The sequence below is a fragment of the Manis javanica genome, chromosome 9 (genome assembly GCF_040802235.1).
Source record: "Manis javanica isolate MJ-LG chromosome 9, MJ_LKY, whole genome shotgun sequence".
NCBI lineage: Eukaryota > Metazoa > Chordata > Mammalia > Pholidota > Manidae > Manis > Manis javanica.
In genome coordinates this window covers 59,349,674-59,377,557 of record NC_133164.1, presented here as the reverse complement: position 1 = coordinate 59,377,557, position 27,884 = coordinate 59,349,674, and the positions used below count along the sequence as shown (strand labels likewise).

General features: G+C 37.5%; 2 protein-coding genes and 1 pseudogene across 17 annotated transcripts in view; 2 read left to right on the top strand and 1 right to left on the bottom strand.

The window, feature by feature from the left end:
• CAB39L (calcium binding protein 39 like) overlaps positions 1-27,884 on the top strand; it is a 215,585-nt gene that overhangs the window by 163,613 nt on the left and 24,088 nt on the right. The window contains exon 9 of one of the 11 annotated variants that reach the window (XM_073212680.1): positions 17,713-17,846. The exons of the other annotated variants lie outside the window; for them this stretch is intronic. Coding sequence (XP_073068781.1) covers positions 17,713-17,748 — 36 coding nt within the window. The 3' untranslated portion in view covers positions 17,749-17,846. Of the gene's footprint in view, positions 1-17,712; positions 17,847-27,884 lie in introns of those variants that run through there. 11 annotated transcript variants of the gene reach the window in all.
• On the top strand, positions 8,273-14,418 carry LOC118973235 (phosphatidylinositide phosphatase SAC2 pseudogene; annotated as a pseudogene).
• Positions 16,031-27,884, bottom strand: part of CDADC1 (cytidine and dCMP deaminase domain containing 1) — a 71,068-nt gene continuing 59,214 nt past the window's right edge. For all 6 annotated transcript variants that reach the window (XM_037025807.2, XM_037025778.2, XM_017652111.3 and 3 more), the window contains 3 exons: positions 24,750-24,939; positions 20,842-20,902; positions 16,031-19,053 (listed from right to left, as the gene is read on the bottom strand). In XM_037025807.2, the coding sequence (XP_036881702.1) occupies positions 18,980-19,053; positions 20,842-20,902; positions 24,750-24,939 (325 nt within the window). In that variant the 3' untranslated portion in view covers positions 16,031-18,979. The remainder of the gene's footprint in view (positions 19,054-20,841; positions 20,903-24,749; positions 24,940-27,884) is intronic.

The window sequence follows — 27,884 nt, the reverse complement described above, 5'->3', positions numbered from 1 at the left end:
CATTTTCACCTGGTATTTATTAATGGGGCTTGTTTCACTTAGGGGCAGGTTATTCAATTAATCAGCCTAAGTGATAGAAAAGTCCTGTACAGTATTATATACGCCCACTGGGTTTTGAATGATCAAAAGTAATTACATTAAAAACATTAATGACTTTAAGATACATGTCAAATGCTGACATAAGAAATTAAAGGCGAGAGAGGATTAAAGATGGAGGCATGAGAGGTGAGACAGAGGCTTCCTGCTAAAACCGCATATAAAATGAAAAAATAATTAATACAAGTAATCTTGAAAGAGCAACAGGAAAGACAACTGTGCCAGACTGCATACACCAGGAGAAAAGAGCAGACCTCATGGAACAGGATAACGAACCAAAGCTGTGGCCCTGTGGGAACCAAGCCCTTCCCCACAGCAGCTCACTGGCAGAAGGAAGAGAAATGGAGTGGGGAGGGAGTGGAGGCCTGGGACTGCTGAATACCTAACTCCAGAGATCTGCTCTGAGAGCACAAACCTACATTTCATGCTGCTTGCATGGTATTCTTGTGATTAGGGGGTTGGTAAGCTAAGACAGAAGTTCTGGAGAGACTGAGATTCCAGCTGCTTGTGGAAAGCAGGGATCCATATCCAGCTGCTCTGGGACAAAAGAAAGGCAGGCAGTCTGAAAGAATTCCTGACAAGGAAGCTGTTAGCAAGATGGCTGCTAAAGGGGCAAGGACTGCACAGAGCTTACTGCTCAGGAGAAAGGACAGGTAGACAAAATTGTCTGGGGGCACTCTGCCCAGCAGGCTGGAAGCTTTCACGATCTTCAGGCGCTACAGATCCCTGGCTGGCTACACAGCTCCAAGGATCCCCTCCGTGACATGTAGCCTCCTGCACCTTTCTCCCAGCCAGCCCCACTTGGCTCGCAAACCAGCAAACCCTACCCTGGCATTAGGCCAGCCAGAGGGAAGGTCTGTCTACCACAACTACAAATGCAAAGCATAGAAACTTATACCTGTGTGTTCGGCCCACTGGTTCAGGTAGTAAAGACAGGCATAGCAGCCGGGAAGCAGGAAACAGCTCTTTCCTCCCCCCAGGCACCAATACCACTCCCCTGAAAACCCTGACATTGCTTCAGGGGCTGAGAAACTCCAGAGAGTACAGCTTCTGGACACTATAGAGGATGCCATATACAAATATGAAATATCAAAAGAACCTGGTTCAAAGTAAAATTATTAATACAACTCCTGAGAAAGATTTAAATGACATCGACCTCATGAATCTTCCTGAAAGGGAGTTCAAAATAAAAATCATTAACATGCTCACGGAGGTATGGAAAAATATTTAAGAACTCAGGAATGAATTCTGGTCAGAGATCCAATTGTTGAAGAGCACAGTGGAGGATACTGAAAGCAGCTTAGATATGGTAGAAGAGATGATAAATGAAATAGAAACTAGAAAAGAGGAATACAAAGAAGCTGAGGCACAGAGAGAAAAAAGGATCTCTAAGAATTTAAGCATATTGAGAGAACTGTGTAACCAATCCAAACAGAACAATATTTGCATTATAGGGATATCAGAAGAAGAAGAAGAGAGAGAGAAAGGGATAGAAAGTGTCTTTGAGGAAGATATTGCTGAAATCTACCCCAATCTGGGGAAGGAGATAGTCTCTCAGGCCATGGAGATGCACAGGCCTCTCAACACAAGGGACCCAAGGAAGACAACACCAAGACATATAGTGATTAAAATGGCAAAGATCAAGGATAAGGACACACTATTAAAAGCAGCCAGAGAGAGAAATAAGATCACATACAAAGGAAAATCCATCAGGCTATCGTCAGACTTCTCAGCAGAAACCTTACAGGCCAGAAGGAAGAGGCAAGATGTATGTAATGCAATGAAGCAGAAGGGCCTCGAACCAAGATTACTTTATCTGGCAAGATTATCATTTAAATTTGAAGGAGGGATAAAACAATTTCCAGATAAACAAAAGCTGAGAGAATTTACCTCCCACAAATCATCTCTATAGTGTATTTTGGAGGGACTGCTATAAATGGAAGTGTTCCTAAGGTATAATAGCTGTCACCAGAGGTAATAAAACCACAGTAAAGAAAATAGAACAGCTAATTACTAAGCAAATGCAAGATTAAATTAACTATCCCCAAAGTCAATCAAGGGATAGACAAAGAATACAGAATATGATGCCTAATATGTAAAGGATGGAGGAGGAAGAGAAAGGAGAAGAAAAAAAAAAGAACATTTAGATTGTGTTTATAATAGCATATTAAGTGAATTAAGTTAGACTCTTAGATGGTAAGGAAGTTAACCTGGAACCTTTGGTAACCACGAATCTAAAGCCTGCAATGGCAATAAGTACATACCTATTGATAATCACCCTAAATGTAAATGGACTCAATGCACCAATCAAAAGACACAGAGTCACTGAATGGATTAAAAAACAAGACCCATCTATATGCTGCCTACAAGAGACTCATTTAACCCAAAGACATACACAGACTAAAAGTGAAAGGATGGAAAAAGATATTTCATGCAACTAATAGGGAGAAAAAAGCAAGAGTTGCAGTACTTGTAAAAGACAAAATAGACTTCCAAACAAAGAAAGTAACAAGAGACAAAAAAGGACATTACATAATGATAAAAGGGTCTGACCAACAAGAAGATATAACCATTGTAAATCTCTATGCACCCAACACAGGAGTAACTACATATATGGAACAAATACTAACAGAATTAAAAGGGGTAATAAAATGCAATGCATTCATTCTAGGAGACTTCAACACTCCACTCACTCCAATAGACAGATCAACCAGACAGAAAATAAGAAGACAGAGGCACTGAACAACACACTAGAACAGATGGACCCAATAGACATCTACAGAACTGTACAGCCAAAAGCAGCAGAATACACATTCTTCTCTACTGCACATGGAACATTTTCAAGAATGGATCATATACTAGGCCACAAAAAGACCTCAGTAAATTCAAAAAGATTGAAATTGTAGGAACCAGCTTCTCAGACCACAAAGTTATGAAACTAGAAATAAATTATGCAAAGAAAATGAAAAATCCCACAAACACATGGAGCCTTCACAACATGGTCCTAAATAACCAATGGATCAATGACCAAATAAAAACAGTGATCAAGCAATATATGGAGACAAATGACAACAAAAATTCAACACCGCAAAATCTGTGGGACACAGCGAATGCCATGCTTAGAGGAAAGTATATTGCAATACAGGCCTACCTCAGGAAAGAAGAATCCCATGTAAGCAGTCTAAACTCACAATTAACGAAACTAGAAAAAGAAGAACAAATGAGGTCCAAAGTCACTAGAAGGAAGGAAATAAAAATTAGAGCATAAATAAATAAAATCGAGAAGAATAAAACAATAGTAAGAACCAATGAAAGCAAGAGCAGGTTCTTCGAGAAAATAAACAAAATAGATAAACCCCTAGCCAAACTTATCAAGAAAAATAGTCTACTCACATAAACTGAATCAGAAATGAGAAAAGAAAAATCACTACAGACACCACAGAAATACAAGAATTATTAGAGATTACTATGAAAAATTATATGCTAACAAACTGGATAACCTAGAAGAAATGGACAACTTTCCAGAAAAATACAACTTTCCAAGGTTCACCAAGGAAGAAACAGAAAATCTGAACAGACCAATTACCAGCAATGAAATTGAACTGGTAATCAAAACCTACCTAAGAACAAAACGCCTGGACCAGATGGCTTCACTGCTGAATTTTATCAGACATTTAGTGAAGACCTAATGCCCATCCTCCTTAAAGTTTTCCAAAGAGTAGAAGAAGAGGGAATACTTCCAAACTCATTCTGAGGCCAACATCACTCTAATGCCAAAACCAGGCAAAGACACCACAGAAAAAGAAAATTACAGACCAATAGCCCTGATGAACATAGATGCAAAAATACTCAACAAAATATTAGCAAACCAAATCCAGAAATACATCAAAAAGATCATCTATCATGATCAAGTAGGATTTATTCGAAATCCATCAACATCATCCACCACATCAAAAAAAAGGACAAAAAACACATGATCATCTCCATAGATGCTGAATAAGCATTTGACAAAAATCAACATCCATTCATGATAAAAACTCTCAACAAAATGGGTATACAGGGCAAGTACCTCAACATAATAAAAGCCATATATGACAAACCCACAGCCAAAATTATACCAAGCAGCAAGAAGCTGAAAGCTTTTCCTTTAAGATTGGGAACACGACAAGGATGCCCACTCTCCCGACTTCTATTCAACATAGTACTGGAGGTCCTAGCCATGGCAATGAGACAACAGAAAGAAATAAAAGGCATCCAGATTGGCTAGGAAGTTAAACTGTCCCTGTTTGCAGATGATATGATATTGTACATAAAGAACCCTAAAAAATCCACTCCAAAACTACTGAATTCAGCAAAGTTGCAGGATACAAAATTAATACACAGAAATCTGTGATACTCCTATACATTAACAATGAACTAGCAGAGAGAGAAATCAGGAAAACAATTCCATTTACAGTTGCATCCAAAAGAATAAAATACCTAGGAATAAACCTAACCAAGGAAGTTAAAGACCTATACTCTGAAAACTACAAGACACTCATGAGAGAAATTAATGAAGATAAATGGAAACTTCCAATAAATGGAAACTTATCCCATGCTCATGGATAGGAAGAATTAATATTGTCCAAATGGCCATCCTGCCCAAAGCAATCTGCAGATTCAATGCAATTCCTACCAATATACCAACAGCATTCTTCAACAAACTAGAGAAAATCATTCTAAAATTCACATGAAACCACAAAAGACCCCAAACAACCAAAGCAATCTTGAAAAGGAAGAATAAAGCTGGGGGATTATGCTCCCCAACTTCAAGCTCTACTACAAAGCCACAATAATCAAGACAATTTGGTTCTGGCACAAGAACAGACCCATAGACCAATGGAAGAGACTAGAGAGCCCAGATATAAACCCAAGCATATGTGGTCAATTAATATATGATAAAGGAGCCATGGACATACCATAGGGAAATGACAGCCTCTTCAACAGCTGGTGTTGGCAAAATGCGACAGCTACATACAAGAGAATGAAACTGGATTATTGTTTAACCCCATACACAAAAGTAAACATGAAATGGATCAAAGACCTGAATGTAAGTCAGGAAACCGTAAAACTCTTAGAAGATAATATAGGCAAAAATCTTCTGAATATAAGCATAAGCTACATCTTCCTCAATGCATCTCCTCAAGCAAGGGAAACAAAAGTAAAAATGAACCCATGGGAGTTCATTGAACTAAAAAGTTTATGTACGGCAAAGGACACCATCAACAGAACAAAAAGGCATCCTACAGTATGGGAGAATATATTTGTAAGTGACATATCCAACAAGGGGTTAACATTCAAAATATATAAAGAACTCACATGCCTCAACACCCAAAAAGAAAATAATCCAATTAACAAATGGGCAGAGGATATGAAGAGACAGTTCTCCAAAGAAGAAATTCAGATGGCCAACAGGCATATGAAAAGATGCTCTACATCACTAATCATCAGGGAAATGCAAATTAAAACCACAATGAGATATCACCTCATACCAGTAAGGATGGCCAGCATCGAAAAGACTAAGAACAACAAATGCTGGCCAGGATGCTGAGAAAGGGGAATCCTCCTACACTGCTGGTGGGAATGTAAGCTAGTTCAACCATTGTGGAAAGCAATATGGAGGTTCCTCAAAAAACTAAAAATAGAAATACCGTTTGACCTGGGAATCCCACTCCTTGGAATTTACCCAAAGAATACAAGTTCTCAGATTCAAAAAGACATATGCACCCCTACGTTTATCGCAGCACTTTTTACAATAGCCAAGGTATGGAAGCAACCTAAGTGTCCTTCAGTAGATGAATGGATAAAGAAGAGGTGGTACATATACATAATGGGATAATATTCAGCCATAAGAAAGAAACAAATCCTACGATTTGCAACAACATGGATGGAGCTGGAGGACATTATGTTCAGTGAAATAAGTCAGGAGGAGAAAGGCAAGTGCCAAATGATTTCCCTCATTTGTGGAGCATAATAATGAAGCAAAACTGAAGGAACAAAACAGCAGCAGACTCAGAGACTCCAGAGGGAGGGATGTGGGTGTGTGGGTGGGGCGGGAGGGAGAAGGGGACTGGGGGGTATTATGTTTAGTACACATGGTGCGGGGGATCACGGGGAGAAGAGTGTAGCACAGAGAAGGCAAATAGTGAATTTGTGGCATCTTACTACACTGATGGACAGTGTAGTTACACTTGATAATATGGGTAAATGTAGTAACCACATTGTTTATTCATGTGAAACCTTCATTAAGAGTGTATATTAATAATACCTTAATAAAAAATTTTAAAAAAAATTAAAGGCTTTTCTGATCAAATAATAATAGCTGATCATGCCAAACAGTGTACTCTATCCTTACAAAATGAGCCATAGCGTGTATGCCAACTAAGTCCATGTGGCAGGCATGTCACTTTTCTCTACTGGGAGGCAAATGTTATAGATTCAATTCCCTGCTCCAGAGAGACTCAAGTCAGGTTGGTTCTATATGACGTCCATCTGTGACCAAACCCATCCCACAAATGAACTTTTGATTGATTGATGTGTGCCCCAGGGCAGTGTAGCTACTCCGTAGAGCTTCCATTGCCCTTTGGAAAAAGGTAGAAAAAATTATTGCAGGTTGAGGGTGTGTACAAAATCTGATTGATTCATATTTATCGGTGACCTAAAAAACAAAACCAAGTAAAAGCTATAGATTATAATCTTCTCCCTTCTAAATTAAACTGGAGAAGAGATTACAAACTGCTTTTGACTCATCACCTTAAACCTGGTTTCCTTGACATTTGAAGATGATACAGTGGAATTTGTTTACCTCAAATTTTGGTACCTGACCATAAAAAAACCCTTGGGTGTCATAATTACACTAGCTGAAATGGCCCTTAGGTCTGATAACAACTAGGCATGTGTAGTGAACACACAGTCACTTGATGGTTTATGTCTGTGGCGTTCAGCAGGGGGATGACTTTGACTCCGAGGGACCTTGTTGGTTATTATCCCAGGGGGCAGTTGCTTCTGGCATACAGAAGGTGGAGACTAGGGCCACAGCTACAGACCCTATAATGCTCAGAACTGCCATCAAGAGCCAAGGATGAACAGGCCCAAAATGTCAGTAGTGTCGAAGTCTGAGAAACCTTCATCTATGCTGATTTTCTTGTGTTATAAAAACAAAAGACAAAACTCTAGCAAAGCTAGACAAAGGCAGAAGGCCATGTGACAATGGGGGCAAAGAGTGGAGTGATGCAGCTGCAAGCCAAGAAATGTCAAGGACTGCCAGAAATCACCAAAAGCTAGAAGAGGCAAGGAGGGATCCTTCCCCACAGCCTTCAGAGAGAACATGGGCCTGCTGACACCTTTGTTTGGGACTTCTAGCCTCCAGAATTGTGTGGGAATAGGTTTCTGTGGTTGTAAGCCACCCCGTTTGTTGGACCTGATTTCAGGAGCCCCAGGAAGCTGATACAGGAAGTGAGCAGGGCAGGGACAAGCACAGTGCTTGACAAGTGCTCTATGGCTTCTACATGCCCTACAGCAGCTACACGTCCCAATGAGAGATATCAATCCTGTGGGATTATGTAAGTGGTAAAGTGTCTGGCACTGGCCTTCCGAAATAGTTCTCCCCTTCCTTTCAAACACATGACAAATGGAAACCACTGACTCGTTCCATGAGGACATCTTGAGGGTATCCATTGTCTCGAATAAGATAACACACATAAGGAGCTTTAGAACTAGAGAATGTCTCATAAACTGAGAATTGACTATAATACTTCTAGTGTGAAGAATTTTCTATATTCTGAAACATCAGAATAGCTGCTTTGGGATGCAAAACCAGCTAACTTTTGAGAAACCTTTCCCTTCACGAGAAGAATTACCATTGAGCAACAGGTACAAGAAGCTACTGATCTACTTCTTGCCTGGAATCCCACTTGTATGGGATTGGTAGAAGGTGTTATTAGGAAAATTCAACTTCATTCAGATCTTCCACAGTGGCTTATTTTAATTCGGCAGAAAGCATTGGTAGGCAAACTTCTGGGGGACCATGAGGTCTGTAAAATTACCAAAATTGCTGTGCTATCACTTTCTGAAATGGAATCTCAGGATCTTGAGCTGGAGGAGGAAACCAAGCCCACAATAGAGTAGTTTAAGGCCAAAATACTGAGCTTGCCCAGGGCCAGTGTTTTTCACCTCACCGTATTGCTGCTGCCTGGTGAACGCAACCCACGAAAGCATTTGTAGTATGTCTGCTGTCTGCGTGGGGATGTGGCATCAGTGATGTAATCACTCTGCCATGGTCTTAGCCTGTTTGGATCACTGTGTGGTGTGCCAGGCAGTTCCTAAGGGTTACATGGATTGTTACATTTAATCCTTCAGGCCACTCTAGAAGCTCCTTAAGAAGCATCATTTTGGAATCAACAAAACAGAGAGGATTATACCATCTCTTGAAGACTCGTTTCTACTGAAGACCTTTATGCATATTAAATCCAACGTGTTTGCTCCTAATAAAAAAAAGTCAAGGAAAGTAAAGAAAAGAAGAAATTGGAGAGAAGATTACTTGAGGAGTTGCTGAAGATGTTCATGGACTCAGAATCCTTTTACTACAGCCTGACATATGACCTGACCAATTCAGTGCACTCGGGGGAAAAGGACCCGTGGCCCCTCTGGCAGAAGGTTGATGACCAATCTTTTGGGGAATAAATATATGATACAAGATCTTACCAAGTTTGGTACACCATATGTGGGCTTTTGGATTACCCCCATTATCCAAGGTTTTGTGCAGATTGAAGAACTTGTGGTTAATTATAATGAATCATCTAATGATGAGAAAAGCAGCCCAGAGACTCCCCTTCAGGAGTACACCTGCGTAGATGACATTTACCCACAATTTCTAGTGGCTCTCATTTCACACCGAAGTAGGCACAGAGCAGGAATGTGTTATAAATGAAGAGGAGTAGATAAAAATGGAAATGTTGCAAATTATGTGGAGACTGAGCAGTTAATTCATGTTCATAATCATACCTTGTCATTTATTCAAACATGAGGCTCTGGGCCCGTCTTTTGGAGCCAGGTTGGGTATCGATATAATCCAAGACCTCGGCTGGACAAAAGTGAAAGGACACTGTTGCCTATTTCTGTGCCCATTTTGAAGAACAACTGAAAATTTACAAAAAAACAGGTTATTATTAACTTGGTAGACCAGGCAGGAAGAGAGATTATCGGTGATGCATTCCTGCAGCAGGTGTTGCTCTTTAACCACTGACACCTCACCTATGTCTCATTTGACTTCCATGAACACTGCCAAGAAATGAAGTTTGAGAATGTTCAAACACTAATAGATGCCATTTATGACATTACTCTTGACATGTAGTGGTGTTGGGTTGATCAAGCTGGAATAATATGTAAACGAGAAGGGATTTTTCATGTTAATTGCATGGACTGCCTGGATTGCACCAAAGTGATTCAAGCTGCCATTGCACGAGTGGTCACGGAACAGCAGCTGAAGAAATTAGGTGTGGCCCCCAGGACAGCCACTACCAGTGAAATGCAATCAGATGTATCAGATAATGTGGGCCAACAACGGTGACTCCATTAGCAGGCAGAACGCTGGGTAGCAGCTCTGAAGGGTGATTTTACAAGGACAGAAGAAAGGAAGTTAGCAAGAGTTATGAAAGATGGAGTTAACTCAGCAAATAGGTATTACCTGAATCAATTTAAGAATGCTTACAGGCAGGCTGTTATAGATTTGATGCAAGGCATCCCAGTGACAGAAGATCTGTATTCCAACAAGGAGAACAAGCATGAAGCTCTGCATAAGGAAAATCAGAGAAGTCACCAGGAACTAATTATTGAGCTTTTACAAAGTTACATGAAGTTACTGCTGCCTGACAATGAAAAGTTCCATGGGGGCTGGGGCCTCATTGACTGTGACCCCAGCCTCATTGATGCTACTCAGAGAGATGTGGATGTGCTCTTAGTGCTTTCTCACTCTACCTACTACATGGCCTATCATGATGATGAAGTTGATAAACTAAACCAGGATCAACGACTAAGTCTAAACGACCTGGAAAAAATAGAAATAGGTCCTGAACCCACTCTTTTTGGTAAGCCAAAGTTCTCACTGCACTATAGATACAAAGAAGCAAGTGGCTGTTTCCATACATTGAGAGCTGTAATGCACAATCCATAAGAGGATGGAAAATATACCCTTCAGTGCATTGCAGAGATGCTACAGATCACCAAGCAAGCCATGGGATTAGATGTACCAATAATCAAGAAAAAACTTGAGAGGAAGAGCAGTAAACCTCACAAAGACATCATTGGCATCATATCTCAAAACCAAGGCTCTTTGGCCCAGGGAAAAAGATTTTTAATGAGCAAATTTTCATCTCTAAATAAAAAAATGTAACAGACCAAATCTAATGTAAATATTGGCAATCTACAAAAGCTAGGAAACTTTACAAAACCCAAAAGGAAAGTTAACTTTCTAAAACCAAACTTTAAATCTCTGGAAATCAGATAGTAGTCTTGAAACCATGGGAAACACAGGTGTGATGGATAATAAAATCCAGAGAGTCTAATGGGGAAATGTCTTCAGATAATGACTCTTACCATTCTGATGAATTCCTTACAAATTCCAAGTCTGATGAAGACAAGCAGCTAGCTAATTCTTTAGAGAACTTAGGGCCAGAGGACTATGTTCTTCCTAGTTGTGGTATTATTGCTTCAGCACCTCGATAGGCAGTCAATCCCAGTCCATTAGCAGCACTGGCATCAGCATTCATGCTCCTTCAGAGGTTACTATTGCTCACGGAAGTGGCCTTGTAAAAGACCATGAGTCTCCTTTTAAGAAAGTCCTTCTGCTGACAACATATTGACTGGCTTTGCCAAGCCCATGGATATTTACTGCCACAGATTTGTGCAAGATACACAAAACAAAATGACCCAGCTATCAGAAACCAGGTCTGTTTCTCAGCAGGCTAGTGAGAAAGGACATCAAATGACCAATCAAGTTTCTAATAAAGAAAGCCAGTCTGAGTTAACAAAACAGAGACCTTCTCGGCCATCTCAGATGTGTCTTTTTCTGTAACAGGCCCACAGTTTTTGTCTGTTGAACCAGTGCATTCAGTCTTATCTCAAAAGACCCCAGGCTCCACATTTAGCATGCTTGAACCTGAGACAGGGCTTTGTGTTAACTCCTTCTCCTCCAGAGCGCGCCAGCAGCAGAGCAGCCTCTCCCTTTGCAAAGATTCGAAGTTCCATGGTCCAGGTTGCCAGTATTACCCAAGCTGGGTTAACGCAGGGGATAAACTTTGCAGTGGCAAAGGTTCAGAAGAGTCCTGCTGAACCTGAAGTGGTTAATGCAGTCCAGCAAAATGAACTTAAAAATATATTTACACAATGCCAGACACAAATAACTCAGATTAAGGTTTTAGCCACAAAGAATCCTTCTGTGGCTTTTATTTAATCCAAGAAAATGTTTCATATATTAGGCTATTTTAACCTATACTGTCTTTTGAACCTAGGTTCAAAAACCTCTGTTTATTGGGGAAAGGTTTTAAAAGGAGTTTGAACTTATTCAGATTTCCAGAATTGGGAGCCAGATAATAGAAGTGCTTCATCTTAGAATGTGTGAACCCACGTAAGTTATACACTGTGGAGCAATTTGTTTCTTTGAAAGTAATAGAAATAGATTACTTTGGTTTGTAATAACCTGAACCTTTTTTGGAGTGGGGTGGGTGAGTGGAGTGTATGAAATTTGATGCATAACAGATGAACATGTGTACATTTAGAGGATTAGCATTTTTCATAATTTTTGTCCTATTTGTCAGTTTGTTTCTGGGTATTACCCTCTACAAGGTACATTTAGTTTTTAGTGACTTTCAAGTGTTACTAATACAGAGAAGCATTTGAGTATAAAAACTTGGTTTAGTTTTGCTGGCTTAATCATTCCCTACGAAGAGTTAATGGAGGATTATTGGCATTACATTCAAGAAAGTATGCCCATTTGACCCTAACTTTCCCTATATTGTTTACATAGTTCTAAAATGTCCTGCCATCTTGTATATCCCAAAGTCTAAGACCATTAAGACTTATTAGTCATAAAACCTGAGGTATCAGATGTGAATATTTAATTTTGCTCTTTTCAGGAATGTACACTTATTAGAATACTGGTAAATCTTTAAAGATGTCTTCAGGCTGTTAATATTTTACAGGGAGCATTCCTTAACATCTTATATAGACTGTCACACAATTACTGAAAATACAGTCTGGTGTACAGTTGTGCTAAAACTGATTTTATTACTGTAACCCTGACCACACTGACCAGGACCTCACCTATAATCCATACAAGAAGAAAAAGTTGCACATTTTATTCCAAGTAAGTATTTGGTTTGTCTAGTATCTTTACAGCCTTACTCTGTTGAAGTGATTCTCAGTAAAACATGTCTATTGTAAATTTGATAAGTATTTCCACTTGTGTTATTTATTAGTGGTATCTTTTTCTTTTTGAGGTGTCAAATCTTGTGACTATTTAAAATAAAGTAATTGTAATTAAAAAAAAACTAGCAAAGCTAGTACAGCTACTCTAGAAATTCTGATCAGTAAAGGTTTTTCTGGTATATCATTCAGGTAGGATTTTGAATAACTCAGTTTTAAATGTGTGCTAGGAGGTAAAGGTACACTGTCAACTCTGGAAAATAAAGATTATTTTTTCAGTCTGCTACTGGAAAAATTTATTAAACTTCTCAAAATTCAATTTTATGATTTTTGACAGTGAAAACTTAATATCTTCTATTTTAAAAAGAGTCCAAAGCAAATTAGTAAATCACATCATTCCCATTTTGAGCAGAAAGCCCAGCACAGCGTTTGGCATGAATGTGCCCAGGAGTTGAATAAGTGGTACCATGTTGGCCTGAATTGTAGAGGCCTCAGTTCCAGAGTCAGTAGGTTATAAAGGTGGCCTGAGCCATAACTCAGTCACCCTTCAGAGTGGCTGAGGCAGTCCTCCATAAACCAAGTTAGGACACTTCTTTCACTACGTTGCACAGCAGGCCATAGTACAGCTGGCAGGAGACCTGTCTGCTTAGCTACGAACAAGTTAGAAAATTGCAAAGACTCTAGAATAAATCTACCTGCTAACCAGAACTAGAACACCCACGTCACAACAGCTAGTTATCTTTTCCTGTTAGGAAAAGTATCAAAGGCTAAGGAGAATAAAGAAATTTGGCAAACAAAAAGTAATAAATGAATGAAACTTACTGGCTATAAAGCCTCTCTTAGAAGGCAGCATATTCATAGCCCTCCTGGTAATGGTTGGCCTCTGAAACCCTATGGTCCTGTACTCAGCATGGACATTCTTTCAGAATCCAGAAGGTACCACTGAAAGCAAGTGTAGAAAAGATGTGTAGGGTAAGAAAATGTTTCCTTTCTAGGTTCTTTGGCTGACCTAATAATTAAGTTGACATAAGACAGGTTAATGGGAGAAAACAAATTTAATTCATACATGCAGGAACCCACAGAAATGACAGAAATGAGACTGAAAGAAGTATAAAAGCAGGGAGCTTTTATACATTGTAAACAAAGAATAATCATTTATAAAGAACTGACAAAGAGGTTTGGGCTTGGGGTAGCAAACTGAAGAGGTAACAGTGTTTGCTGATACAGCCTTCTCTCCTGAGCTCCCCCCTCTGTTGATAAGGATGCCCTCCACCCTCCAGGTGCAGAGGAACCCTTCATGCAGGGAATGTATTTCCTGCTTTCAGGGGCACAGAGGAGGGTCAGAGTGTCCTGTTCACACTGGTTATTTCTTAAGAAACTTTAATTCAAAATAATCAGTATGGCAAAATGGCATATTTTGGGGTGGCATATTTTGCTCCCCTTCAGTCCTGCCTTTGAAACTTCAAGAAGTTTCTTAATCCAGAAGGTGAGTTGGTAGATTGTTTTATGATTACACTGAATTAATCTGTGTTGACAAATAGACCAGTTCAGGAATTAATCTCTGTGTTGAAATATAGACCAGTTCAGTTGAACAGCAGTGTCTCATTTTAGGAGCTGGTGATCCAGCTGGGCCCCCAAAATTAAGCCTACATTTAACAAGGCATTTCCATGAAAAAACAACAAAACATGTCAATACTTGCAGCAAATTATAGACCAGTTTTTGAGTCCAGGGGACAGCCAGTAAAGATGATTGCTAAATGCTTGAAGCATCATGTGCAATTTCAACATCTCTGATGACGCAGGTAAACTTTCCGAGTGGCACACATAGCAAATAGCATGAAGATTGTTTAAATATGGGTTATTGTGGTGATTTCTCTGAAGTTTATGTCATTTGCATTCAGTTTGCAGGGCACTGGAGAAAAGGACAGTTTTTACTCTTAATGCTTCTAAGTCAAAGTGGGAGAAAATTGGGAATGTTAGTTTGAAGAATTATAGCCAAATATTGGAGGAAACTAGAATTCAGGACCAAGTTAGTTGACAGGTAGGAAACAAAACCTCAAATATAATTAACAGCACTAGAATCTGAAATTTATAAAAGTGTATCACCGAAACATAAATTTCTCTACAATAACCCTCATTTCTATCAAAGATAATTATAGTAAGACTGATTTGTGTGCAAATTAAGTCCAGTTTCAATAAATTTGGCCCAGTTATTCATGTAATGTACATAAGTGTAGCAAAAACTGCAATTGATCACACAGGCTTTTCTTTAAAATCTGCTTTGCTGAAACTTCACATAAGAAATCTCATTTTGAACTCTTAATAGCCTCTTGAAGCTAGGAGGCCAAGCCACAGACTTGCCATAGTACTTGTAAGTGCCAGCAACACTTATAAGTCGGGGTTAATTCCTCTCTTCTCAATTCCTGAAGATATCCTGTGGCTCCTGAGCCTGCCAGGAAGTGACCTCCTTACTCCCTGGTAAGGCTGCTGGGAGCCCTGTAAACAAAGCATGAGGCTCATTTTCAAGGTGCTTAATTGTCTCTATAAAGTCAACGTGAGTTTCTTAAAGTTGTCTGGTATATGGGAGTCTATGATCTCTCTTGAATATGACATTCCAGTCAGAGCCTTAGTAATGTAACCACTGTTTCCAATTATGCACATTACAAGAAGAATAGACCCTTATTTAACTTGTGCAAAAAACTACTGTCATGAAAATAGGAATACTACGGGTTATTAAATTCTGGAGGCATGGGGAAGGTAGAAACTGATTGTTTTAATTCTGTTTACAAAGGTCTGATTTACCAAGTTGTAAATCATAGGTAGCTTAAGAGAAAAAAGTTTCCTTAAATCTTGAAAAGCAAAACTTAAAAAAAAAAGCAATGTTTCAAACAAAAATTTCATAAAAAATAATAATCCTTCTCAGTTCATTCAAGACACATGTAATTAATATTTGATTTGTGTGAATCCAATTTTTTCATTATTTCTTGAAATACTTACCTAGTTCATTTGAATGACTTCAAGTCACCAGAAACCTGTATTCTAGAGGACTTGTTCTTTTCATGAATCTCTGAAGATGAAGCACTTTTGCAGGGACATTTTTGCAAAAGCATCAGAGTAAATAAAACAATAACTGTCTGTAAATCATAGATTAAAAATGGCATGGTTAAAGATCTGATTAGAGTTCATTACAATGCAATTGACAAGGAAATTTGTTAATTCTGTGACACAACATTGCATGATAATAACTAGATTACAAGTGATAACATTAGATTAGAACATTTGATTTCTAAGAATTTCTGTAACAGTTATAACACATACCTATGCAAATATAACATTAAAGCTCAGTATTCTTATTTGGCAACGCTTCCTGTGTAATTTAAAGTATCACATAAACCTGATGGTTTAGCATCTTTCTTTTATAAGGAGAGAAACCAAATCTTTTGAGACATTCTAGGGACCCTCTCAAAAATTCCAGTTACTTCCAAGTCAAAAACTTTATTTAGAATTTGCTTTTGGGGAGATTGTCAGAAATATCAAAAGGTTTGAACACTTGATTTAAATGGATCACAGATAATTCTAAAACAATACTTAATTTAGCTATTTAATCAAAGTGACAGAAGATTTTAATGGCAAGTACAGAAGGTTACATAGTTTTTAGTAAAACTTTGCTCTTAATATTGAGACTCAGTTAAGGAATCAAAGACCTGATAAAGACAACATGAAGCACAGGAAAGTATTTTAGCAAAACATAAAATCTTGGCTTTCTAGGAAGATTAGTTAAAAGGTAAAGAAAAACCTATCATAATATTTTACCAAAAGTAGACCAAGAGCCCAAGAAAACTTTGTCCTTTTAGCAGATGAAAGAAAACTACATAAGCAAACTATTGATAGTAAAGCTTATTTCTTAAAAAACCCTTATAAAAATCCAATTTTAAGCCAACTTGACTAAATGAGGTAAAATTTTTTCTTTCTCTTTTCCCAATTTTCTATGTCCATTGTTTGTCCTTTATTTTCCTCTTTCCCAATCTGAAATAACCAGCTTTACTTTAGGACAAAATTTATTTTCTTCTCTCTTAATAAACATACATCTCCATACCTTTTCTTAGCCAGGAACACATCTACTTTCCTTGCATATGGAGTAGTTTTTCTTATTATTTCTAGTAGCTTTAATTATATATATTAGAATCTTCCTATAGTTACATCCACAGGCTGTTTGTCAACTTTGAAGGTCATCAGAAGCTCCTGAAGGGCCTGGGAAAACACAGATTGCTGGGCCCCAACCCCAGAGTTTCTGATTCAGGAGGTCTGGGTGGGCCCTAAGAATCTGCATTCCCAACGAGTCCCCATGATGCTAATGCTGCCTGCTGGCCCAGGAACCCCACTCTGAGTATCAGTCTCTATTATTTGCATACATGCTTATATCGTCCACTAGACTGTGAGAATCTTGAGATCAGGGAGCATTTCTTACACATGTCATCTATAGGGTCAAGCCAGTGTCTGGCAGTCATTCAATCAATTCACAAGTATTTATTGAATGCCTATTATGTGCCAGGCATTGCTGTAGGTACTGGATTCAGCAGTTAAAATATATATAGAGAGAGAGAGCTTTCTTTATGGGACTACATATTAAACTGTCAAGAAATGTTGAAATCTGATGAGTTGTACAAAATGAAATATGGCATTATCTTGACCATTTTAATAGTGCTTTTGGAAATGTCATTTTTCCATTTCCTAAATATAGCTTTCTTGATTTGTATGTTTCTCCCTTCTGATATTCACCAATGCCCAACACATAAATCCACAAGCCTTGCAGTATACCAGGCTTTTAGGTCTTAACAAAATATTTGCTGACTGATTTATAAAATACTTGATATAGTTGACATATTAATAAAAAACAACAAATCTAACATGAACTTAACTATGTATAATTTTTTTAAAGCAGTTGAGGGAATGTAAGCAAATCTCAGTATTTTCATACTGATAAATGCTAAAGAATAGCTGAGCTACTAGTTTTCAAATTAGCCCTAGTTAAGCTAAGGGCATCTTTCTTCCCCTGCCTCCCTCTCTATTCCCTGCCCTACATCTTGTGTGAAAATGTTTACGGCAGTTCTCAACTGCCTGGTATGATGACTTTGAACTCCCTATGGACCCAAGCAGGTTGCTCTACAAGCAGGGGCATCAGTCAACGTTTGAACTGTCCTGTGTACGATTCCGAGAAACTGGAAGGAGGCTTCATGAGGACATACAGTACCAAGGAGAGGAGAGGGATGGTACCAGAGGCAAAAGTGATCATCTCTGCATCAGCAAGTTGTTCTTCAGGACGTCATGCTCCAGGCCTGTGGTCCACAGGCCATGCAACTCCCTCCCTAACTCTAGGGAACTACAAAACGTACTTTATCTTTGGACTAATTTTCTGGAAGTTTTTTAGCAAATAAAAATGAGAGGATTCATGAAAAACAATTTAGAATGTAACTGACCTGATCATAATGTTCAGTTTCAAGACTTTCAGTATTCTTAAGGTTTGCAAATGTTTTTAAAAGGCCTTCCATTCGAAGCCTATGTTAATTATGTGGAGGGAAAAATGGGCAGCATTTATGAATGGAATTCAGAAAAGGCTAGTTTCAATAGCCTTTGGTTAAATTATTTCTTTTCTGTTAACATCATAACCAAATTTGAGGTTCTTAGTGATTTCAAGAGGCAATGATACCAAATAGTAATATCTCAGAATAATATTCTCTTCCTACTGCTACCCAAATTCAGTGATATAACACCCTAGGTCCAACAAACTGCTGTGATTTCTACATATCAAGAAACTTAAGAAAATTAGTAATCTTGTTAAGAATATACTTTTCTAATGGAGACCAGGTCCACCAACTTCATTTTTATGATTCAATCCTAATTAAGTAGATTCTAATTATTAGAAAGTTTCAGGTATAAATATGAATTTTTGGTGAGCCATAAATTGACCTAAAAATGACCATGTTGTCTTTTATTTCCCTGGAGCAGTTTACTAATTATTACCTTCATAATCCAAAGGAACTTTTGAGAATATTTCTTAAAAGGTGTGTAATTCTCTGCTGAGAAGTCACTGCCAGAGAACCAGCCCCTTTCACCCTGGCTAACATAAAGCTAAGACAAGGAGAGATCAATCCCCATGGACAATTAAACTAGTCCCATTAATTTATTGCTACCTCATTTAGTGTAATAAAAGAATACATCACTACATTCTGGAAAACACACAAATCCAAAATAAAAATGTTCTCATTAACATCATTCATATGTAATAAATTAGCTTCCTTAAAAAGTTTTTCAATTATTCACAAAATCCATCCTTATTTTCTTAGTTAACATTAACAAGGCTAGATTTTAAAAGTGCAAAAAGAATTCTTGAGTTCTTCTCTCAGTCCAGTTCAGACAGGCCTTCTCAGTGGTTTCCCAGGCGCAGCTTCTTACTCTGCTGCTGCTCGTCATCAGGAGGCACGGGTCTTGACATGCCATCTAGCATTCAGGAATAAGTTAACATCAGGAAATGTTCAAGACATGAGTTATTTGTTGAAGTCATATAGGTTGTAAGATCAAAATAATGCTTAAGTTAAAATGGAACATTCATTTTATCTTAAAATTCTTCCTGTTAAAGAATAGATTCCAGATAACTCACTCAAGTTATATAGTATGTGACATTTTAAAAATAGGTTCACTCAACACTAAATTCTATACTTTAAAAGGCAAATTTATGATATATGAATATATCACAATAAAGTTGTTATAAAACTGAAAAAAGGGGTATTATTTCTTGATATAAAACACTTTGTTAAAAAAATGTACAAAAGATAAATTTGCAGTTCAATGAACAGTCAACAAGCAAACCAACCACCACCTAGGCCAATCAAACATTGCGGCAAAGCAGAAGACCTTCTCTGTCTTCCAACCACCACCCTTCCTTCCCAATCTCAGGACTTCTAACAACAGCTTGTCTTCCTTTTCTTTAGTGATCTGGGAACAATAAGTCCTGGATACAAGCCCTTTGTTGATTATAAATGGCAAATACTTTCTATTTCCTGGCTTCCCTTTGTACTCTTTAATGGTATCTTTGATGAACAGATGTTCTTAATTTTAACATAGATATATCAATTCACCTTTTTATGGTTAGTGTTTATTGTGTCCTTTTCCTAACAACATGGAATTACTAACTGACTCCCTCAAACATTGTTACTGAATATGCATTCTTTAATCAGATGCATATATATTTTTTCTTTCCATTCTTCCTGATAAATTTTTGAAAGGAAAGATGAAGTAGATATGTATTTTTTCCAGACTGCAAATAAAACATTTTCTACTTTAATCAAATAAAGCTAATTCAGAACATAAACATCAAGATATTTGCATATAAATAATTTTCATAAAGATCTTCATATTTCCTGATTTTCTCAGGGTAAACAAATCATTGTTATCAAGATAACTTTACTTATTATATTAACCTTTCACTTAACCAGAATCTAAGCAGAAAGATAACACAGCTAATATTTTAAAATAATATTGTATAGAAATAACTAATGTTCAAAATTACATGCCTAAGGAATTTCAAGATATTATTATATTACATTAAAAATATCTTTGTTAATATGCAAATAATAAAGCTTTCAAGACTAGTAATTCCTTTATGGTAGCTGTGATGATTCTTAGTTACTCAGATTATTCAAATGACCAGAACATTTTCATTCTCTGACCAATCTCAGCAAATGTGGCTTTAGTAAGAATACATATATCCTCATAATTGGGACCTAGATCCACCTTTATTAATTATATATATACTTTTTTCCTTTCCAACTGCCCAAGAAGCCTTTGTTTTGGTATAGAAGAGCATTGCTTACTATTTCAAATAAACTGAACTTATAAATTCCACTTGTACATGATTATTTGAATTAAACTGCAGGTTCTATAGGACTAATTTTTGTAGTTGACTCATCATTGACATACAATCTTATATGGGTTTCAAATATACAACACAGTTCTTCAACAGTTATCCATATTATTATTAAATCTTCACCCCTACCAGTGAGGTTATTATCTGCTATGGACTAACTATTAACCAGCACTTTTACACCTAGCATATAGTAGCTATGCAAATGTTTGTGAACAACGTGAATAGCCAAAACCTAACCTGCAAAAAGAATATGTTCAATCTATGACCATAACAAATTCCAATACCTGATCATTAAAATTTACTATGTATCCTTTCTTTTTAACAACAAACTTAATCTAAATAAAGGACTTATAAATACTTACTCTCTCTGCTTTCAGGTTCATTTTGTTCAAGAACACAAGTTCCTGATGGATTCAGCTGCCACTGTAAATGGCACAAACATTTTATTTGTATGTTTAAGAAGGACTTTTAATAGAGTTTCAGTACTCTGTTTTGAAATATTACAACAGCTTTAAAAAATGTAAGAAAAAAAGAATTAACAAGTCCATCCATACCAACCAAGCCGTAATAATGACCTTGAGTGATATATGGCTTCTGGGAATCAGCATCAATATTCTTAGAGAAGGAGGAACTTTAAAGATCCTTTACCTTCATTTTACAGGCAAGGAAGTGGAAGACCAGAGAAGTGCAGTGACTTACTCAAGGTTATACACTAACTAAATGCAGCAACACAATTAGAACCTGGATCTGCTTCCATGCCCCAGACTATACAATTTCTACTACATCTTGTTCTAGCTCTAGGTCCTAGAGAATCTTAATGGCTACAGAAGGCCTAGATATTAATGAAAAATATAACCAATATTACCTTGCCTTTTAATATAGTTACATCATAACATATATTGTATCCCATCTCCCTAATTATAGTTTTCCATCTCAACCACTCAGAAAGAAATAGGGAAGCCTGAAGACTGTCAGATATTACAGAGAAGACTGGAGCAACAAAGAAGAAAAACTGAGTATAATCAGTATCTCATAGCACAGCCCTTCTTTCCCACTTGGCTAGAAATTCCCACCAATGACTTAGCAAAAGGGCACTATTTCCAGAAAGACATAATTAAGTGCACAGTATCTGGGAGCCTCTTCTATAACCATGAATTAATTAATCAGAAGGACTAATTTATACAATGGGCCTTGTGGGGGATGAGATACAAGACAAACACTTTACTATGTGTAACAAAGCCCTTGGAAAGGGAGGACAGGTACAATTGGTTGGTCACATCTAGAAAAGGGATTGTTAGGATTAGCATCAGGAAAAAGAGGACTTAGAAGGGCTGGGAAGTTATTTATGATTTTTTTTTAAGGCATGTTTCAAAACATGTTAAACCACTGAAATCTATTCATTTGAGAAAAGTAAAAACTAATGACCCTAACTTTAAGGATAATCATAAAAAGACTATTTCTAGCTGCAAAAACTAAGCAGCAGCAATAGGAGAAAGGTTAAATAAGTTATGTCTGTAAGTTGGGATATTGTATAATTATTAAAAATTATTTTTAAAGAATTTTCAATGACATTGACAATACAGCAACATGTTAACAGTGGTACTGATGAGTTGTGGGATAATCTGTTCTTTTTTATTTTATCAGGCCTCTAGAAGAAGCATATATTATTTTCATAACCGAAAAAAAATAGTATGATGTAATAGAGAAAAATATACATATATTAAAGAGAAAAAAAAGCGTTTCTGAGTAAACGGACATGAGTTTACACTGAAATCTATTGTTGGAAATAGTGTTACTTGGCCCTAGCCTAATATGCAACAGAACAGAACCGTGGATCTCAAGGGACATGGTAACACCTCAGAGAAAAGAAGAAATCTTTCAAACAAAATTAATTTCAATTTGCTTTAATTTATTAAAAAATCAAATTTATTGACACTCTTCTGACAGTTATACTACTGTCACAAAAATTGTCACAGTAGTCACAAAAATTATACTACTTCTGACACTCTAAAAGTAAGCTTAATCATTGCTGAAATTGAAATTTAGAACAAATTAATTTAGTTTATGTCAATTCCTGGTATTTGTAAAAGTAGGCATTTAGCTAACCAGGTAATTTAAGTTATTCACGTAATATTGCACGCAAATCCAGATGAGGAAAAAGATGAGAGGATGGAGCGCCCCTAGTTATGGGAGGGAGTGCAAAGCAAATGCATGTGCACCTGAATAAGGGTTCTCCTGGGCAAGTCTTGGCCCAATAGGGGTTTCTGTCTCCCATCGCTGCCATAGGGGCCTTCACTCCCCTTTCTGCTTCTCTTGCCCTGTCTTACATACTTCCAATTTCTTCATTCTCTCCAGAATTGGAAAGCTACTAAAATCCACCAGTAAGCAAGATATTTCAGAATTTACTGAACCCATCACTTACAACCCTGAACAGCTGCTGGTCCCTTAGTCTTTATGAAGAGAATTTGAAAAACCTATTTCTTCACCCTCTTCAGGAGGAATGAAGAGACAAAACAAAACCACAAAACTGGAGACTTCTCTTTGACTAGTTGGATATAAGCTCTCATTTAGCATTACAAAAGACACATCTTCCCATCTCCCTTCTTTCAGAGTGCTCTTTCCTTTACAAAATCATGATAAACTTTAAATAAACCAATTGGAAATAAAAAGCAAAAATAGATGACAAAAACAAATAGGGTAAAAATGTATAATACTTCAGACACACAAACGAGGTTATATTTTTTAAATTCTAAATATATATAATATAATATAATATATTTTTAAATAAATATAGTTTAAGTGCCTTATATGTTCCAGGCACCCTGGCCTCAAACAGGAATGTAAAATTGAAATATATTACCAGTTCTATTACATGTCTTTTGTACCCACTGCAAATTCTAGCATTAAATTGTTATATAAAATGCCAGAATTATCATTAAAAAGCAACATATGCCACTATGTAAAGCAATACGGAGGTTCTCAAGAAACTAAAAATAGAAATACTGTATGGCACAGCAATTCCACTTCTGGGAATTTACCCAAAGAAAACAAAATCATTAATCCAAAAAAATAGACACACTATGTTTATTGCAGCATTATTTACAAGAGCCAAGATGTAGAAACAACCTAAATATCCATAGATAGATGAATGGATAAAAAGATTGTTAGCCATAAAAAAAGAATGAACTCTTGGCATTTGTGACAACATGGGTGGACCTAGAGGGTATCATGCTAGGTGAAATAAGTCAGAGAAAGACAAGTGCCATATGATATCATTTGCATGTGGAATTTAAAAAAACAAAACAAATGAACAAACAAACAAAACTGAAATAGACTCAAAAACAGAGAACAGACTGGTGGTTATCACAGGGAGCTGGGGAAGGAGGGTGGCTGAAAAAGGTGATGAGGAAAAAAATTAGTTAAAAAAAAACAACATATGATTCTGGACAGGATCTTTTGCTATATAGAACATTATTTGGACAACTGGTGAACTCTGATGGGAATCTGTGGATGAAATTACAGTACTATATCAGTGATAATTTCCTTTGGTTGTATTATGGATACATAGAAGAAGATACTGTTTGAGGAAATACACAATCAAGTATCTGAGAGTGATCTAGGATCAGGTAACCACCTTACTCTCAAATGTTGCTGGAAAAAAAAGTTCGTTACAGTGTTTTTGGAACTTTTCTGTATGTTTGAGATTCTCTCAAAGAAGAAAAAGTTAAAGAAGCCTAAGTAGTAAAAAACAAAAAACTATAAAGAGTTAAAAGTTCAAAGCTTTCCATGAACTACCTTAGTAATTTGTTTTGAAATATCAAATACTAAATCCTTTCTAAGTTAAAAAAATTTTATCATGAGAAATGTGTACAGAGTGTGAGTTTATATATTTGTGTATGTATGTGGGTTTCCCCATCTTTTGGGTAATCTTGGACTTTTTCATCTGTATTTACCATTCCAAGCCAGAGGAAAGGTGAAGAAAGTAGTAGGACAGGAATTTCCTTTGTTAGCCACAAGATGGCACCAAAAGCAGCCCACTAATTCAAGACCTGTAAGGTCAATGTACAATTCTCTATATACAATGTAAATTCATAAAGCAAAGATCCTAAGCTGAACATTTGTAATTAGGTAAGTGCTTGCACAAAAAATAAACACAATAGTAATAGTTTATTGAAACTCTTGAAAAAAGATGGAAATTACCAATTTAAAACATACAGCAGGGTACCAACCAAATAGAAAGTATGCTTGAAAAAAATGTGTATGTACTTACTGTAAATTTGCTAACACCCTCAAGCTCACCAAACCTCATGTAAGAGATGTCTGCTTTCTTTTTTCCAACATCTACATCTCCTGCATAGATCTGTTTGATGCCTGCACCTTTAATTAAAGGTACACATTCATCACATGGGCACTTCGTCACAAAAATCATACTTCTTTCTTCTGGTTTTATTTCTTGACACCTAGAAAAAATTTATAAAATATTAGGAAGATGGGGGGCAGAAAAAGATGGCAGTGCAAGAGGTGAAGCAAAAATCTCCCCCCCAAAACTATACATAATAGGACAATACAGCAAATACGACTAATCCATTAAGTGTGACCAGAAAGAAGATTGCACCAGCCGGCCTACATCTGGAGAAATAGAGAGAAGACCTCATGGAAAAGGGTAAAGTACCAAAGCCACGACCCAGCAGGAGCACTCCCCCAACCCCAGCTCACCAGCAGGAGGAAGAGAAACAGCAGGGAAGGAGCAGAAGCCCAGGACTGCTAAATACCCAGCCCTGGAGATCTATGCCAGGAGTGCAAACCCACACTGCATGGTGCTCTGGAGATAAGAGGGATTTGAAAGCAATGACAGGCAGAACACTCAGAGAGACTGAGATTCAAGCTGCTTGTGGAAAACAGGTATCCACAACTAACTGCTCTGTGACCAAAGAAAGGCGGGCGATTTGAGAGGGTTCCCAACAGTGAAAGGGCTGCTAAAGGGGCAAGGATTACACAGAGATTGGAGCTCAGGAGAAAGGACAGGTGGACAAAATTGTCCCAGCACACTCACCCAGCAGGTTGGGAACTTTCAGGTGCTTCAGGTGCTCCATCCACCTGGATGGCAATGTGGCCCTGATGCCCCCCACCATGATACACAGCGTGCCGCTCTTTACTCCTGGCAGGCACCACATGGCTCACCTGCTACCCTTGCCACTGCTCCAGGCCAGCTGGAGGGCAGCCCCACCCTTGGCAACTACAGGGGCATATCACAGAAGCTGCTCCATGTGTGATAGGCTCACTGACCCTAACAGTGGAGACAGGCACTGTGGCTGAGAAACAGGAAAGACCTCTTTCCTCCCAGCACGCACTGGCGTTGTTCCCTTCAACCCACACCATCGCTCCAGGCACTAGGCACCTCCAAAGAGTAGAACTTCTGGGCACTAGGGGGTGCCGCCTACACAAAGCTAGTATTCCACATTATCCAGTAGGATTATGAGAAGGCAGAAGAAACTTGTTCAATCCAAAATCACTCAAACACCAGAAAGAGGGCTCAATGAAATGGAAATCACCAATCTTCTGAAAAGATTTCAAAATAAGTATCATAAACATGCTAATAGAGCTACAGAAAAACATTCAAGATTAAGAGAAATAGACACTTTGAAAAATACAGTATCTGAAATGAAACATAAAATGGAAGGATTTAAAGTAGACTAGAAGAGGTAGAGGAGGCAGTAAATGGGATAGAAATTAGAGAACAAGAATACAAAGAAGGTGAGGCAGAGAGAGAAAACAGGATCTCTAGGAATGAAAGAATAATCAGACAACTCTCTGATCAGTCCAGAATGAACAATATTTGCATAAAGGGGTACCAGAAGAAGAAGAGAGAGAAAAAGGGGTAAAAAGTGTCTTTGAAGAAATAATTGCTGAAAACGTCCCCAATCTAGGGAAGGAAATAGACTCTCAGGCCATTAAGTGCATAGATGTCCCAACACAAGGGACCCAAGGAGGACAACACCAAGACATATAATAATTTAAATGGCAAAGATCAAAGACAAGGACAGACTATTAAAAGCAGCCAGAGAGAGAAAAAACTTCACATAAAAAAGGAAAACCCATCAGGCTATCATCAGACTTCTCAGCAGAAACCTTACTGGCCAGAAGGGAGTGGCATGATATATTTAATGCAATGAAACAGAAGGTCCTTGAACCAAGAATATCCAGTAATATTATCATTTAAATTTGAAGCAGGGATTAAACAATTTCTAGATAAGCAAAAGTTAGGGGAATTCACCTCCCACAAACTACAGTGAATTTTAAAGGGACTGCTATAGATTGAAGTGTTCCTAAGGGTAAATAGGTACCAACAGAGAAAAGAAAACTACAGTAAAGGAAGCAGACCAATTAATTACTAAGCAAATGCAAAATTAAATCAACTTCCAATAGACAGAGTACAGAATATGACACCTAAAATATAAAGAGTGGAGGAAGAAGAAAAAGAAGAAAAAAACCAAATCTTTAGATTGTGCTTATAACTGGGTAATAAGCAAGATTAGTTAGACTGTTAGATAGTAAAGAAGCTGCCCTTGAACCTTTGGTAACCACGAATCCAAAGCCTGCAATGGCAATAAGTACATATCTATTGATAGTCACCCTAAATGTAAATGGACTAACTGCACCAATCAAAAGACATAGAGTCACTGAATGGATAAAAAAGCAAGACCCATCTATATGCTTCCAACAAGAGACTCACTTCAGACCCAAAGACATACACAGACTGAAAGAGAAGGGATGGAAAAAGATATTTCCAACAAACAATAGGGAGAAAAAAGCAGGAGTTGCAATACTTGTATGAGATAAAATAGACTTCAAAACAAAGAAAGTAACAAGAGACAAACAACGATATTACATAATGATAAAGGAGTCCAACAAGAGGATATCACCATTATAAATATGTAAGCACCCATCATAGGAGCACCCAAATATGTGAAACAAATACTAACAGATTTAAAGGGGTAAATACAATGCAATGTATTCATTTTAGAAGACTTCAACACTCCAGTCACTCCAAAAGACAGATCAACCACCAAGAAAATAAGTAAGGAAACAGGCACTGAACAACACATTTAGAACAGATGGACCTAACAGACATCTACAGAACACTCCACCCAAAAGCAGCAGGATACACATTCTTCTAAAGTGTACATGGAACATTTTGAAGAATAGATCATACTCTAGACCACAAAAAGACTTCAGTAAATACAGAAAGACTGAAATTGTACCAACCAGCTTCTCAAACCACAAAGGTATGAAACTAGAAATAAATTATTCAAAGACAACAAAAAAGCCCACAAACACATGAAGGCTTAACAACATGCTCCGAAATGATCAATGGATGAATGACCAAATTAAAACAGAGATCAAG